General features: G+C 38.4%; 1 protein-coding gene across 1 annotated transcript; it reads right to left on the reverse strand.

Annotated features, from left to right (window-relative positions):
• Positions 1-1,544: 1,544 nt before the first annotated feature.
• LOC130906928 (collagenase 3-like) lies at positions 1,545-13,294 on the reverse strand. The gene is made up of 10 exons (XM_057821665.1): positions 13,153-13,294; positions 12,804-13,051; positions 12,532-12,680; positions 9,100-9,228; positions 8,309-8,470; positions 8,111-8,234; positions 6,297-6,430; positions 6,058-6,217; positions 5,881-5,981; positions 1,545-2,394 (listed from the first exon to the last, which is right to left on the reverse strand). Exons 1-10 carry the CDS (start codon positions 13,249-13,251, stop codon positions 2,285-2,287), a joined length of 1,416 nt encoding a protein of 471 aa, XP_057677648.1. The 5' UTR covers positions 13,252-13,294; the 3' UTR covers positions 1,545-2,284.
• Between the last annotated feature and the right edge of the window lie 1,038 nt (positions 13,295-14,332).

Genomic DNA, 14,332 nt, shown 5'->3' on the forward strand with positions numbered 1-14,332 from the left:
CTGTTAAATCTAGAGCTTACCTGTTGGCATGAATAGGCTTACTATACAAAAAGACCAAGGCCAAACATGGCTAATTTATTTAAACATCCGTATTTTAGAAAAATAGGCCTACGTGACTGTTGTGATGTATAAATAATTTTTTATTTTTTCGGGTCATTCATTGTCAGACAGAAGCAGCACAGTAAAACGCCACGCTAAAAATTAAGTCAAAATATCAAAATGGCTTACCTCTTCGGGGCAGGATTGCCGAGCTGTAGGACCATGGCCTTCAACAAAATGTTTACTGAATATGAAGGTGAATAGCTTCACCTTCCTAGCGTTAAACTGGTCTTTTGAATGTCCGCACAAGTTAATCCATTGTTCACATATTTTCTCTCCGAGTTTTTGGCTTCGGGAATCTTATGAAGAAAACATCCTTCATATGTGGACGGTCGTAATGTTTAGAGTCATTTATACAAGTTCCATAGCAGCAGTATTTAACCGGCATGTTCTTTTTTGAAAGATTACCGGCAGAAAAGAAACAGTGATAGCATTGGTTGTATGCGAGCACGCTTACATGTTGACCCCCTTCCGGTTTACGATGTTGACGTCGCGCAGCCTTGGGGTCTAAAAATAGTATTCGTGCGGTACGCTATTGTGTTGGTGAACCTTGAACTTAAGTATCACATTTGATAAAAGCATTTCTGGATCTCATTGAAGTAAAAACCTTATTGTGTTCAATCTCACTTTAGTTATACAATGGGGACAAGAACCTGTCACGATAAGTGAAAAACACGAAGTAGAGCCCCCCCCTCCCAATTTTATTCTTTATTTTGTTTTAAAATTGGAAAGAGATACATATAAGACATGTTTTTTCACTTTTTTTCCCCCAAAGTATAATAGTATAATTAAAAAAAAACGTTTATGTATCTATATGTTTTTAAACAGTTCAAATGTAATAATTATGATGTTTTAAACATGTTACTGTCCCACCAAATTATTTTTAAACAAGAAAAAAAGTAGATGCCCAATCCATTTAAAAAAGTAGAAAATGCTTGTCTTTATTAAATTCTTCATTGAGTGAGTACACTCAAATCCGCTCAAGCTGCTCACTTACACACAATAAGTTGCCAAATCAACTGTTTAACAAGTTAAACGATGTTGACGCTTGCGGAGCTTTGAAGTTTCGGCTTACAAGCGTTTCTGGCAACATCAAACCCTAACTGTGTGTCAATCATCATTAACTTTAATAAGCAACTCCAGTGCACTGCCTGAGCAAGAAAAGCGGCAGGAGCGAGAGTGAGAGACTACGTGATCGGATCGGTGCAGCTCTATAAAATACTGCATTTATATATGTATTTTTTAATTGAAAAAACATCCACGATGAACTGGGGGCACGAATTGGCAAAGGATCACTGTATTGACCACAAGAACTGCATGTACTGCTTAATGTATCATTTATGATACACATTAGAGAACATATATGCATGTGCAACATATATGCCTTTAAGAATAATACATTTTTAAAGTATTTTTTCATATTATGTTTAATGACCACATAAAGCTTTCAAATTTAAAAAAAAAAACTGAATTTTCTGTTTATTAATTCTGAGGTCAGGCATTATAGGGTTACAACAAGTTCAAGTGAACTACAACCACCCGGTACACAAACAAGATATCATGGAATGCTGCCATCTTTTGGATAGCTGGAGTAATTAAATAAGTCTGTAATTAATCAATCTGCAATTAATCAGCCCTGAGACAAAAAAATACAAAAATTGGACTCCCGAGTATGGATGCTTATAAAACCCTAGAATATACCTACCAAATATCATCCTGATCCATCCACGAATAACAGATGAATAAACATTTTAGTTAGTGTCCTCACCAAGAACAACACGAATTAAGCCCATGAATTTTTAAGACCTTTTTCAGAGGAGTCTGAAAATTATGATTATGCCAAAACTTGTGAGATGGTCGTAAACAACATTCTCCTGTTGGTCCATTCAGGTTTTAATCCTCAAAGGTATTTGCAGTAAGTGACTGAGTATTCAGAGCAGGCATACAAGTAACATACAGTTTAATTCTTTACAGTATATTGTATAAAATGTAATACAATAGTATATATATACGCATATTGAAAAAAAACACAGTATTGCAAAACACAGTCTATGAGTGTGTTGTATAAAGTCACAGGCAGTTGTTAACTTACGAAGTGTAACATTTGTAGTTTGGATTTTACTGTTTTTTCACAATCCTAACTCCTAAAACCTTATTTAAAAAAGAGTTTTGCACTCCAACTGGTCTAAAAGTTTGTGCAGCGTAAGAAGTATCCGTTCCTCAGTACACGGAACAATCTCCCAGTAGCCAAGTCGAACTCATACATGTAAGGTCCACTGTAGATGTAGGTAAAACCTGGTAAAATAAGTTTAATATTAGTATATATTATTTTCAGAATTGAGATTGTATACTCTTCAAATCATCCATGCAATGTGATGCAGTGCATGCAATACGCTATATACAGCAGACAAAAAAATAATCCTATAAGAAATTCAAATTACCGTCGTACAATACCTAATAAGCATTGCAAAAAAAATTGAGACACGTCAACATTTAGTAGGATGAGAAAGTGTCTCAAAACTTTGCCAAATGTACAATTAATAATGTTTCCTCTTCATTGTAACATTACTACAATGCTAAATGTATTTAATGTTGCTTCAAACTGTCATTGCTGTCATTAATCATTTTAGCTGGTAATCCAGATATTTAAAGTCAACCTGTTTTATTGATATAGAAAACTAAACTAAAAAAATAGTTAATGCTGTTAACTTAGCTTTCTAAGTAAACTGTAGTTTGAACTCAACATTTTACTGGTATACTGCACTTCGGTTTGGGTAGATTTATGATAATTGTTTTCCAATAGTGTTGATCATGCAGGTTAATCCACCCATTCAATCAAGTTCACGAAACAGGTAGTCTCCGGGTTACGAACGATTTCCCTTCTTATGCTGGCGACGTAACCCAAATTCCCGCGTGAGGCGCAATTAACCCTTTAAGGTTACCCCTTCATACCCTCTAAATCTAAAAATAACTTCCGTATTTTTAACACTTTATTTGACAGCGGTGTCATAAGACTGTCATAAGATCATCAAAATTATGACATGAGACTATCATGGACATTACTGAATGCTTATGTCATTAAGTGTCATTTGGCAAATTATGTCACTAACTCAATTTTTGTCCATCTTGGATCTTTTGCATCCGTTCAAAAGTGAGATTATTTGCCGGATAACACTTAATGACATCTGTTATAAGCATTCATGAATGCTCAGGACAGACATGTCATAATTATGATTGTGTAATGACAGTCTTATGGCACCACTGTCACATAAAGTGTTCGCAAATACCATAACTAGCAATTGATGAAACAATTGGAACAGTAACTGAAGAAATATTTAGCACAGAACATCATTTTTGATTGTTATTTACATCTGTAGCGCTGCAATGCATTCTAAGAGGCATGCTGGATGACAACAGTTAACAGCAGGTGGCAGCAGAGGTTGACTGTCTCCCCCAAGGGAGCAGTGATGGCCAAATGAAACTTCTTGAAGCAATAAAGTTTTGTACTAATTGGTTGAAAGTTTAATGATGGTTCATTTGGTCTTATGACTGCCGGTCGTATGATGCCGCTGTCAAATAAGGTTGTACCGGTTAGTATCTTTTGGTGTAAATATCCCATGATACAGTGAGGACAGCTGCGGCTTATAGTCCAGTGCGGCTTATCTATGAACAAATTGCCGTTTTCGGGCCAAATTTGGTGGGCTGCGGCTTATAGTCAGGTGCGTCTTATAGTGCGAAAATTAGGGTAATTATGACATGACACTAACATGGGCATTAATGAATGCTTATGACCAATGTCATTAAGTGCAAATTATCCAGCAAATTACAGTATGTCACTAACTCCATTTATGTCAGGCTCGGATCTTTTACATCCATTTAAAAGTGAGATAATTTGTCGGATGACACAAAAGGACATCTGCCATAAGCATTCATTAATGCTCATGGCATTGCTTATGACAGTCTTATGGCACTACTGTCAAATAAAGTGTTACCAAATACCATAAGTAGCAATTAATGAAACAACTGGAACAGTAACTGAAGAAATAATTAGCACTGAACATGAATTTTAACTGTTATTTACATCTGGATTATTGCAATGCATGCTAGGAGGCATGATGGACGACAACAGTGTTTACAGTGGGTGGCAGCAGAGGTTGACTGTCTCCTCCAAGGGAGCAGTGATGGCCAAATGGAGTTTCTTGGAGCAATGAAGCTTTGCAGCCAATTGGTTCAAAGCTTCATCGTGGTTGAATTTGTCTTAAGACAGTCTTTTGATGCTGCTGTCAAATAAAGTGTTACCAGTTATTCTTTTGGTGTAAATATTCCATCACACAGTGAGGACAGATGCGGCTTATAGTCCAGTGCGGCTTATCTATGAACAAATGCCGCTTTCGTGTCAAATTAGGGGGTGGCGGCTTATACTCAGGTGCGCCTTATAGTCCAAAAATTACGGTAATCAATCACATGTATTACATGTCATTGTACTGTCCTCGCAAAGATGTTAGAGCAAAGTCCTAGCTAAGCAGCAAGCTAAGCTCCGACATGACGATGTCAGACATCCGTGTGGTTTGCTGACTTTATTCAGCTGCTGTTGACATCAACACTTGCAGAATGAAACTAAAATAAAATTGAGATTAGATCTGTTTCATCTTCAATAACAGCAATTCAAATTTGCGTTTATAACTAGCTGCTGATACAGGGATAGGTGTTGCCTCTGTGAATGCTTCACAAGCAACAAATGTGTGCACAGGCCTGCAGCTGTTATTGTTCACCTCTCTTTCTCACGCAACTGTGCGATTTCTTCGTGGGAGCAAATGCGCTCCTCCTCGTGTGTGTCGCTCTACTTTGTGTGCGCAAATACCTTCTTCTTCGTGTGTACATGCGCTCTTACTTGTGGGCCACTAGTACCGTATTGGCCCGAATATAAGACGGCCCTGATTATAAGATGACCTCTTTTTCAAGACTCAAGTTTGAAAAAAATACTTTTTGAACACCGAATAAATTTTTATACAGAAAATAATTACAGTACATCAGAAACAAATGATTATAACTATATATTTGAGAGAAAAGGCATGTTATTTTGCTTAATATCTGAACATTTAAATATATAAACTAAAGTGCAATCACATTCGTAAATGAATGGCTTCTGGTTTTTGAAATATAAATAAACCAGTCTATTGTGATTAAACAACAAAATTGCAATAACTGCATTAAACATCAAAGTGAAGTCTAACTGTAACTGTAGTCTTGAAACAAATCTGAATAAGGAAAAACATTGCAATAAAATAATGCAAACTGAGAGTAAACTTGAGAGTAGCGGAGAGCTGTCATGACAGAACATCGTTTCAGTGATATCTGGCGCCATCTAGCGTCGTGAATGGGGAGAGTAGCTGAGATCTGTCATGACAGAACATCGCTTCAATGATATCTGGCACCATCTAGCGTCGTGAATGGGTATAATGTCTTGACCGCGAATATAAGACAACCCCCTCTTTTTCAGTCTTGTTTCAATGCAAAATACACCGTCTTATATTCGGGCCAATACGGTACTACCTGCTCTACGCTTCCTGCACCAAGATAAAATCATGATTTATAAAACAAAAGTCAACATAATAATAATTTTTTAAAAAACGAGACTCCAGCATCGTAAAGTCAAATTCACATAAGTCGGGTATGTTGTAACCCGGGGACTACCTGTATTTACTAAAATGAGTCAGAGATACTCAAAATAGCAAGTTTCTTAGTGGTTACAGTGTGGCTAAAACAAGTTGTTTGACTCACCTCTGTACTGGAAAGCTGCCGTCACTTTATTCAGAGTTGAAAAGGTCTCATCAATACGTTTGGGGAATCCATAGTCCATGGCTTTTCTGGCCTCATCAAAACTTAATGATAAAACATTAAGAAATGGTGAATAAAAGCTTGTTTCAATATTTTGCAAAGGGAAAAAAAATCATTTACCTGTAGTAATAACTACCCACGAAAAACAGAGTTTTTCTTGATTCCACATCATAGAAAGCTGCATCAATTTTCCTCACACTTCTGGGCAGCCCGAACGTAGAAATTTGTTGGGGAAAGCCACGGACCAGATTATAGCCGGAGAAAGCCCACACTCGCTCGTCTGAAGTCAGAAAAACATTGGCTAAATTTGAGTATTGACATAGCATTGGTACTATACAACAATATACAATTAAATATACCTTTGAAGATATAGACTCTGTCTGAATGTTGGTTCTCGTAAGCACCATCGACACTGACTGGAGCGCTTGGCCAAAAGTTTGTGATGCGACTTTGCTGAGGTGTCCTGGCAAGAGGATAGCTTCGCCAAAAGAAGCTGAAAACACAAAATTCATATTATCGTTCCATCAATGATTGCTGTCATTGAGGGGTTGAGATCTGCGAATGGCACCATGACAGATGGTTGTCCATCAACTGCCCTGCCTCACCACACACCTGTACGCTACTTACATTTGGTAGCATATATTGTATACTCAATCATGTTTTTGTATTACTGTCAAGTATGAGACGGAGGAACCAGTTGCGGATCGCGAACACAGGATTTTATTGATTTTGGCAGGCAAAGAAAACAGAAATGGTGTTGTCAGGAAGAGCGGGATAAGCTGAGTGGGTCAAGCGGTCATGGACAGTCAACATGCAGGAGACAGTGTGCTGGGTCGCTGACGAACTGACACTGAATGCTATGAGTTTGTGCCTTAAATGCCCAGCTGATAACTGTCATGTCTTTGTTCTCACTTGTTATTTGTGACATGTTTGTGTACTCAGTGGTTTTTTGTGACGCATTAAGGAGCACACTTTCTTTGTGACACATGAGTGTGATGGAATATGCTGACAATTAGTGGAGAAGGGCCAGGTACATGACAGAAACCCCCTGTCAAGGGACGGCCCCAGAAGTCCCAAGAACAAAGCCAGCAATCAGGGAGGGCAGAGGAGGGTTAATACTCCTCCGACCCGTCAGAGTCCCATGTGGCACGTAAAACTGTTTCAGCCTTTATCAAGAAGCAAAAGTTCAATCCTAAGAAGTGGCCTAACAAATGTGAACAGGGCCCAGGTGCTATAAGCATAAACGGGACTCTCCAAGTGGACCGTCAACTGGAGGGGTGGCAGTGTTCGGGACGCATGAGCTGCATGGAAAGTGAACTGTTTGCTGAATGACTGAAATAAATCAACTAAACCAAAACCGTGTGGGCAGGTCATTGCCGGTAGCCTATGCGTCTGTTCGGGTTCCAATATTGGCGTGATTTTGAGTTTGCTAAAATGTCATTACACATTCAAAACATTGCAAACAAGCTACTATTGGTATAGAGACGGGGGGAAGTTCTTTGGTCTCTACTTTTGCTCCAGTTATGTGTTGTTCATTTTCCGTGGACTATTTTTGCTGCCCCTAATAGCCTGGAAGAGATAGTCTTGTCTGCTACTGCAACGGAAAGTCACACAGTGGATAAACACTGCGCAAAGCATGCAAAGCCAAGCGTAACACAGTAAGTCGGTGGAGCGAAATGCGTGCAGGGACAACACAGAAAAATACAGTGGTCAACAATTTCACCCCTTAACCCGCAGAGCCCATGCCACTTCATATATTACGATAGAAAATTTAGCCGTACACTCTGTGCTGGCCACAAGGTTTTATTCTGCATTAGAAACGCAACTTGAAATATGAGGACACATTTTGAATTGGAGCATGGCAAAGTTAAGGTAACAGAGGAAGTTATGCCAAGTAGTGCGAAGTGTAATAAAGTGCCCATTAGAAAGATTATGGTTCTCATTTACTGTATATGTTGAGCTTGCCGAAAGTAACTCAAAAACTTGTAATCTAATTGAGATACTTAAAAAAGATAAAATAAATTATTAAACTAAATTGCTTACCAAAGGTTAATCTCTTACCAATCTGCCCAATCTGTTAATCAATTGATTAACACGTAATCCATAATCAGATTACAGTTAATAAGGCAACTGTGGTACCCTATGCATTATAACCACAATTATTCATTGATACCTGTCTTTAAAAAAGAGTATTTCTCCCCGCAGGGTAGCCACAGCATCGAGCACCATGGTAGAGTCACAAGCATCAGGAGTAGTGGGGGGTGGCGGTCCTGACTGTGAAGGATCTGTGTTCTGACCTGGAAGTAAAATTGTTTACTAAATTTGTGATATGCAAAGGACTGCTTTTTTTCTGCAGCCTATGGTTACGCACCATATAATGTTTGGATGCCTTTGACGTCATCGTGGGGAAGAACAAAAGTGTCAGGGTTTCTATATGAGTAAGTGGGATACATAAGAGCACCAGGGTCATCAGAATGAGACAAGCCCAGGGAGTGACCAAACTCATGGGCTGCCACCATGAAAAGGACGTATCCTGCAGCAGAAACCACCAAATTAGCAGACAACTCGACTACAAGCCTTGAATGCTATAAATTAGAGATGTCCTGGTCTGATCACGTGATTGGAAATTTGGCCGATCGCGCAATTAGTCAGAGGATCGGAATTGGGTGAAAAGGATTGGGTTTTTAATTTAAAATATATGTTTTTATGCCACAGCCTCTCACCCTCCCTCCTGTTAAGCAGCGCGGCCAAACTGTTCAGCTTACGTTTGGGACTTAAAGTTCATAATGATTGACAGGTTTGGAGCTTTGATCTTGCCAGAGAAGCCTGGTAGCTCTACGATCAAAGGCAGACATATGTCAATCATCGTTAAACTTGCTTAAGTGTGCTGTGGCAACTCATTGTGTGTAAGTGAGAGGCTGTTCTTAGCAGGGTGAGCATCAAAGCGTGAGTGAATTTAAGTGGACTCACTCACGGAAGCATTTAATAAAGACAAGTATTTTTCTATGTTATTCTTGTTTAATGTAATTCCTATTATGAAGTGTTTTTTCGGTATCGGATCGGGACTCGGTATCGACAGATCCTCAAAATCAGGTGACTTGGACGCAAAAATATGCAATCAGGACATCCATACTATAAATTTTACATGAAAATACAACTCACCAGTGTTTGAGCGGAAGGTGAAGTTCTCATCTTCGTCAAAGTGAGCATCTCCTCCAATGCCAGAAGATGGAGCGAATGCGTGAGCCAGAGTTCCATCACGGCCGTCAAATGGGTAATAATCTCCATGTGCTGGTATTAAGAACAACAGACACATCATATTTAACAAAGTCAAACCTAAACCTTGACTTCACTTCTCTAAATAGTTAATATACTGTGTGTGCCAAAATCTATCCAGAATGTATACTGACTATTGTAGTTGAGAGAGCAAAAGGTGTAATAAATCCTGGAAGAATCACAAGGCAGTCAAAAGCCAAGTGTGACTTTGAATAATGATAATACTATCTGAACAAAAATGAGCTTTGTATTCAGTATGATAGCAATCCATTTTTGCAAAGATGCGGTTTAACTATCTTAAAGGGAACCTCGGACTTAAAAGACTTGTAAGTTCTTTATTATGTTCTGTTTTTTTGCATCTAAACAAAACAAGCTGAAAGTGCACGCTAGTACTTTGGGTGTCAAAATTGCCTCTTGTAGAACGTTTCGCCAGTGTAGCACATTTTGATGGAGCACAGTTTTTTTTTTTTTTTTTGCCTCGTTTCATACCGTCTTTCCTGTTCATTTTGCTTTTGCTGCTCTTTTTGTGAAATATCGACAGTGCTGTAATGCTCATTAATGTTCCTCTCGGGGTGAAATTGAAAGGGCTAAACAGGTGACATGTTTATGTCGCAAAAGTCATACTCTGGAAGCCTGGCAGCGTAACCATGTAACGTCACCACCCTGCGACGTCAACAACAATGCCGACCTACTAGTTAAACTAATTTTACAAATTGTATATAATCAAAAACAGCAAGAGGGGTTTCAATATCAAATATTTTAACTCATAACGTTTATAATTTAAGAACTACAAGTCTTTCTATACATGGATCCCTTTAAAGGCACCAAAGTCTTTTTTTCTCAAGAGTAGACAGTGCACCTTATAATCCGTTGTGCCTTTATATGGATCAATATTAGTTAATAATGGCATGACACTCCCTTTAGCGCAGCACCATCCAGTAGATGTATAACGCAACCCCAACCACTACTACTACTCCTACTGTGCCTTATAATGCGGTGCGCCCTACAGTTGTATTCAAAATTATTCAACCTCCACAGTGGATGAGTGTTTTTGAGAGTTTGACATTCATTTTTCATCTTGTTTATAATCACATCAAATAATTAAATGTCAAATATCCATATGCAAATGAAATAACAAAAATATTAATTGGAATATTCCAATTAATGGCCTCTCTGCGATTACCTCATTGACAAATATATTCAACCCCCCCCCCCCCCCCCCAAGTCCAGCACTCTTAAGAACAAAGGTTTCCATCAGATGTTGTCAAACAGCTGATGAAAACATCTGAAGAAGTGAACGGAGCCCTAATGAGCAGCAATTAAGCATATTTAAAAGGACTGTGACCCATGGCTCTTCTTGGAAATTAATGACATCTTTACAACATGTTGAGGTCCAAGGAATGGTCAAAAAAGTTCAGAGAGGAGGTTATTTCACTCCACAAGCAATGATATGGATATAAAAAGATAGCAAAAGGACTAAAACTTTCAAGAGACACAATTGGGAGTATAGTGTACAAGTTTAAAGTTAAAGGCACAGTGGAAACGCTACCTGGGCATGGTAGAAAGTGGTTACTACAACTGCTGTGCGATACCCGAAGTGAAAGGTGGAGAAAAATCCCCGGGTGACAGCTGAGGAACTACAACAGGACATGTCATAGGAAGGTATTCAGGTTTCATCCTAGACAATAAGACGCACACTGCGAAATGAGGGCTTCCATGCAAGAACTCCCAGGCGCACCCCCTGCTGACTCCAAAGCACAAGAAGTATGCCAAAAACCATATGGACAAACCACAAAGGTTTTGGGATACGGTTCTCTGGAGTAATGAGACCAAACTGGAACTTTTTGGGCCAGTGGAACAACTTTACGTGTGGAGGAGAAAGAATGATGCCTATAAGAAAAGAACACCCTATCTACTGTGAAGCACGGTGGGGGGGGTCAGTCATGCTCTGGGGTTGTTTTGCTTGTTCAGGTACATGGAATCTTCAGCGTGTGCAAGGTATTATGAATTCAATTCAATACCAGGAGATCTTGTATGCAAATGTCATGCATTCATTGACAAAGCCGAGGCTTGGGTAAGGTTGGACCTTCCAACGGGACAATCATCCTAAGCATACCTCAATATCTACCACAACTTGGTTGCAAAAGAAGTGCCGGAAGATTCTGGAGTAGCCATCCCAATCAGCAGACTTAAATCCCATTGAAAATCTCTGGTGGTACTTGAAGAAGGTAATTGCAGCATGCAAGCCCAAAAAAGGTAATGAACTGAGGCCTTACCCCACGAGGAATGGGCAAAGATACCTGTGGATCACTGCAAGAAACTTGTGGCAAGCTATGCTTCAGGTCTAAAGGATGTTATTGTTGCAAAGTATTTTGTACTAAGTACTAAAGTTATACATACCTAAGGGGTTAAATAATTTTGTCAATGACGTAATCACAGAAAGGCCATCAATTGGAATATTCCCAAAAATATTTTGGTTATTTCAGTTGTATTTGTCTATTTGACATGTCAGTATTTAATGTGATTATAAACAAGGTGATATATAAATGTTAAACTTGCAAAAACGCTTATCTACTGTAGGGGTAGAATAATTTTGAACACAACTGTAAATATAATAAACAGTTATAAAATAGGTGCAGGTGAAGGTGCGCCTTATACTCCGATGTGCCTTATAGTGCGGAAAATACAGTAAATTTTACGAATGCAATATTGTTGTAGCTAATCAAATATGAGTATGTGATATCATTTAATACTCATTAGCGTACTCCTGTGCTCGTGTGTGGGTATAACTGACGTCACAAAATGATTGCATTCATAAGCAGTGTCATTTTTTTGTATTATTTTCTCCATCATCATAGGTCTATGGAATTCTTGATTTGTGTATTTAAATACATTGAGCAGCCGTCTTTCTCATGTCGTTCATTTATACTAGGTGTTGTCTGTCCCTTTCCAGTTCCAGTGAAATGATAGGATTCAAGCTTTCAGAGACTAACTACATACACTGACATGCAACCAGAATTATTCTGTGGTTGTTGAATGATATGTTATACTGTACAGTATAACAACTGTGTAGTATAATGACAAAAATACATTTTACCGTGACAAAAATTGCATACTTAGAACATATTTTTAGGTTTTACATTGAACTGGTTAAAAAAAAATGTTCTTTAATTATTGACTATCTTTGATTATTCTGTGGTAATTGTGGTAAGGTTGAATGAAAACATTGCACAAATGGATTCATGGATTTCTTCTTCGGGAAAAAAAAAGCAAAAGTGACGTTTAGAAAGTGCATCAAAAATATAGCTTATTACTTACACTGACGACCAAATGAAATCATGATGTCTGCGGTGCCACTGTTGATTTTAGTAAATCTAAGAGGAGTAACTTTGGCCCAAACATTCAGAGCTTTTTCAATGGAGTCATCGACTTGTGACCTGGGCATATCTGGTGTGTAATTTTCTATCCTATAAATTGACGAAAAATACAGACAACACATAATCTACAATCATTGTTTTAAAAAATAAAAGCAAGAATATAAACCACATTCCTAAATAAACAAATCTTGTCACTGATTAAAAATTGATTACCTGTATGTCAGACTATTTTTCTGCCACTTGAAGTCACTTCCAAATGTGGAGAAACTGGCAATGTCGTTATCTGGAACACCGCAGCGGGGTTTCTTCATCATTTCCAAAGTGTCAGCATCCAGAGTTCCTGTGATTTGTAAACCAAAGAATCTCTGCATTTCACTCAACCTCTTGCTGAGTTCACTGATCCCACGTCGGGCAGTGGGCCTGCTCTCTTCTGTTAAGTTGAAAAATTTCTTCAGGTAACCCTGCCAAAGAAACACAAAATAGAAATACATGGAATGAGTAAATATACAACAACTAGGGTGACATATTTTTGCAAGTAAACATAAAAAGACAACAAATTCACCTCTGCCAAATTTTCATCTTGACTAGTAATTTCAGGTACTGGTACGGTGTAAACTGCAACTGCCAGGCTCAGTAGGATGCAAAAGATATAGGAGCTCATGTTTCCTCTGTGATTATGTTGTGTTTCCCCTCTGCTGAAGGTGCTGTTATATAGGATTTGAGTTGGGGGGCGGGCGTGTTGAGCAACAGTGATCATGAGTCAGTGATGAACCAAACTAACGCACTAGTTAGTCATTCAACAACAACATAAAATTATTATATGACATCAAAACATAAAACATAAATACCTGCATGGTATAGACTTAGGCAATGATACGCTGAATCACAAAGATTTATCAACTAACTTTGAATTAAAATCTAATGCGTATATCTGAAATAATCCTGACAAGCTATGTTTGCAAAGAAGGCCTTGAGTCACATTAAGATAACCTATTTTGATATTTAATGCTTTTTATTTTCTGAACTCCAGTGTTTGTCACTGTATTCGTCAGCCTTTGAGGGGATGCCATACCTGATAAGGAACATGTGCCCGAGGCAAGCGTTGTCTTGTCATGTCCATTTAATGACCCGTGCTACATTTTTCTGTAATTACTTCCATGCTGGCTCTTGATGTGTGCCAAATAAAGCAAAACAAGACTTAGAAATCAAACATAAATAGGTGATTTTAAGCCTGAAAACAACACCAGCACTTTCCACTTGATGACTTTCTGGGCCCAAAAACACAGGCTTGTGGATTTGTTACTCTGCTTCTTTAAATTTGTTCATTGTTGGCTTCATCAATTCGTGATCTCCAATTCTCACTGAAGCAATCAGGATGAAAATCACAACCTCCAAATCCGAGACCACGGTCCTCAGTCGGAAAATGGTGGCATGCCCTCTCAGGGTCGGGGGATGAGATCCTGCCCCAAGTTGAGGATGGATAACATAGGAGTCATGGGAAGTGTTGCCCTTATTAACTGGAATTCAGTTATTTTTAATAATGAAAAGATCCATTCATACATACGCAGAGTTTAAGGGGGGCATGCCGCCCCCCGGGTGGCCGAAAAGTGTCATTGCATATAATTAACTTTCTTAACGTTCCTATATATGATTTAAAAAAAAAAAAAAAAAAAAAAAAAAAAAAAAAAAAAGAGTTTTCCGGTAAAATATTGTCTGTAAAAGTTGTAAAGCAATAACACGAA

The sequence above is a fragment of the Corythoichthys intestinalis genome, chromosome 18 (assembly GCF_030265065.1).
Source record: "Corythoichthys intestinalis isolate RoL2023-P3 chromosome 18, ASM3026506v1, whole genome shotgun sequence".
NCBI classification, from domain to species: Eukaryota; Metazoa; Chordata; class Actinopteri; order Syngnathiformes; family Syngnathidae; genus Corythoichthys; species Corythoichthys intestinalis.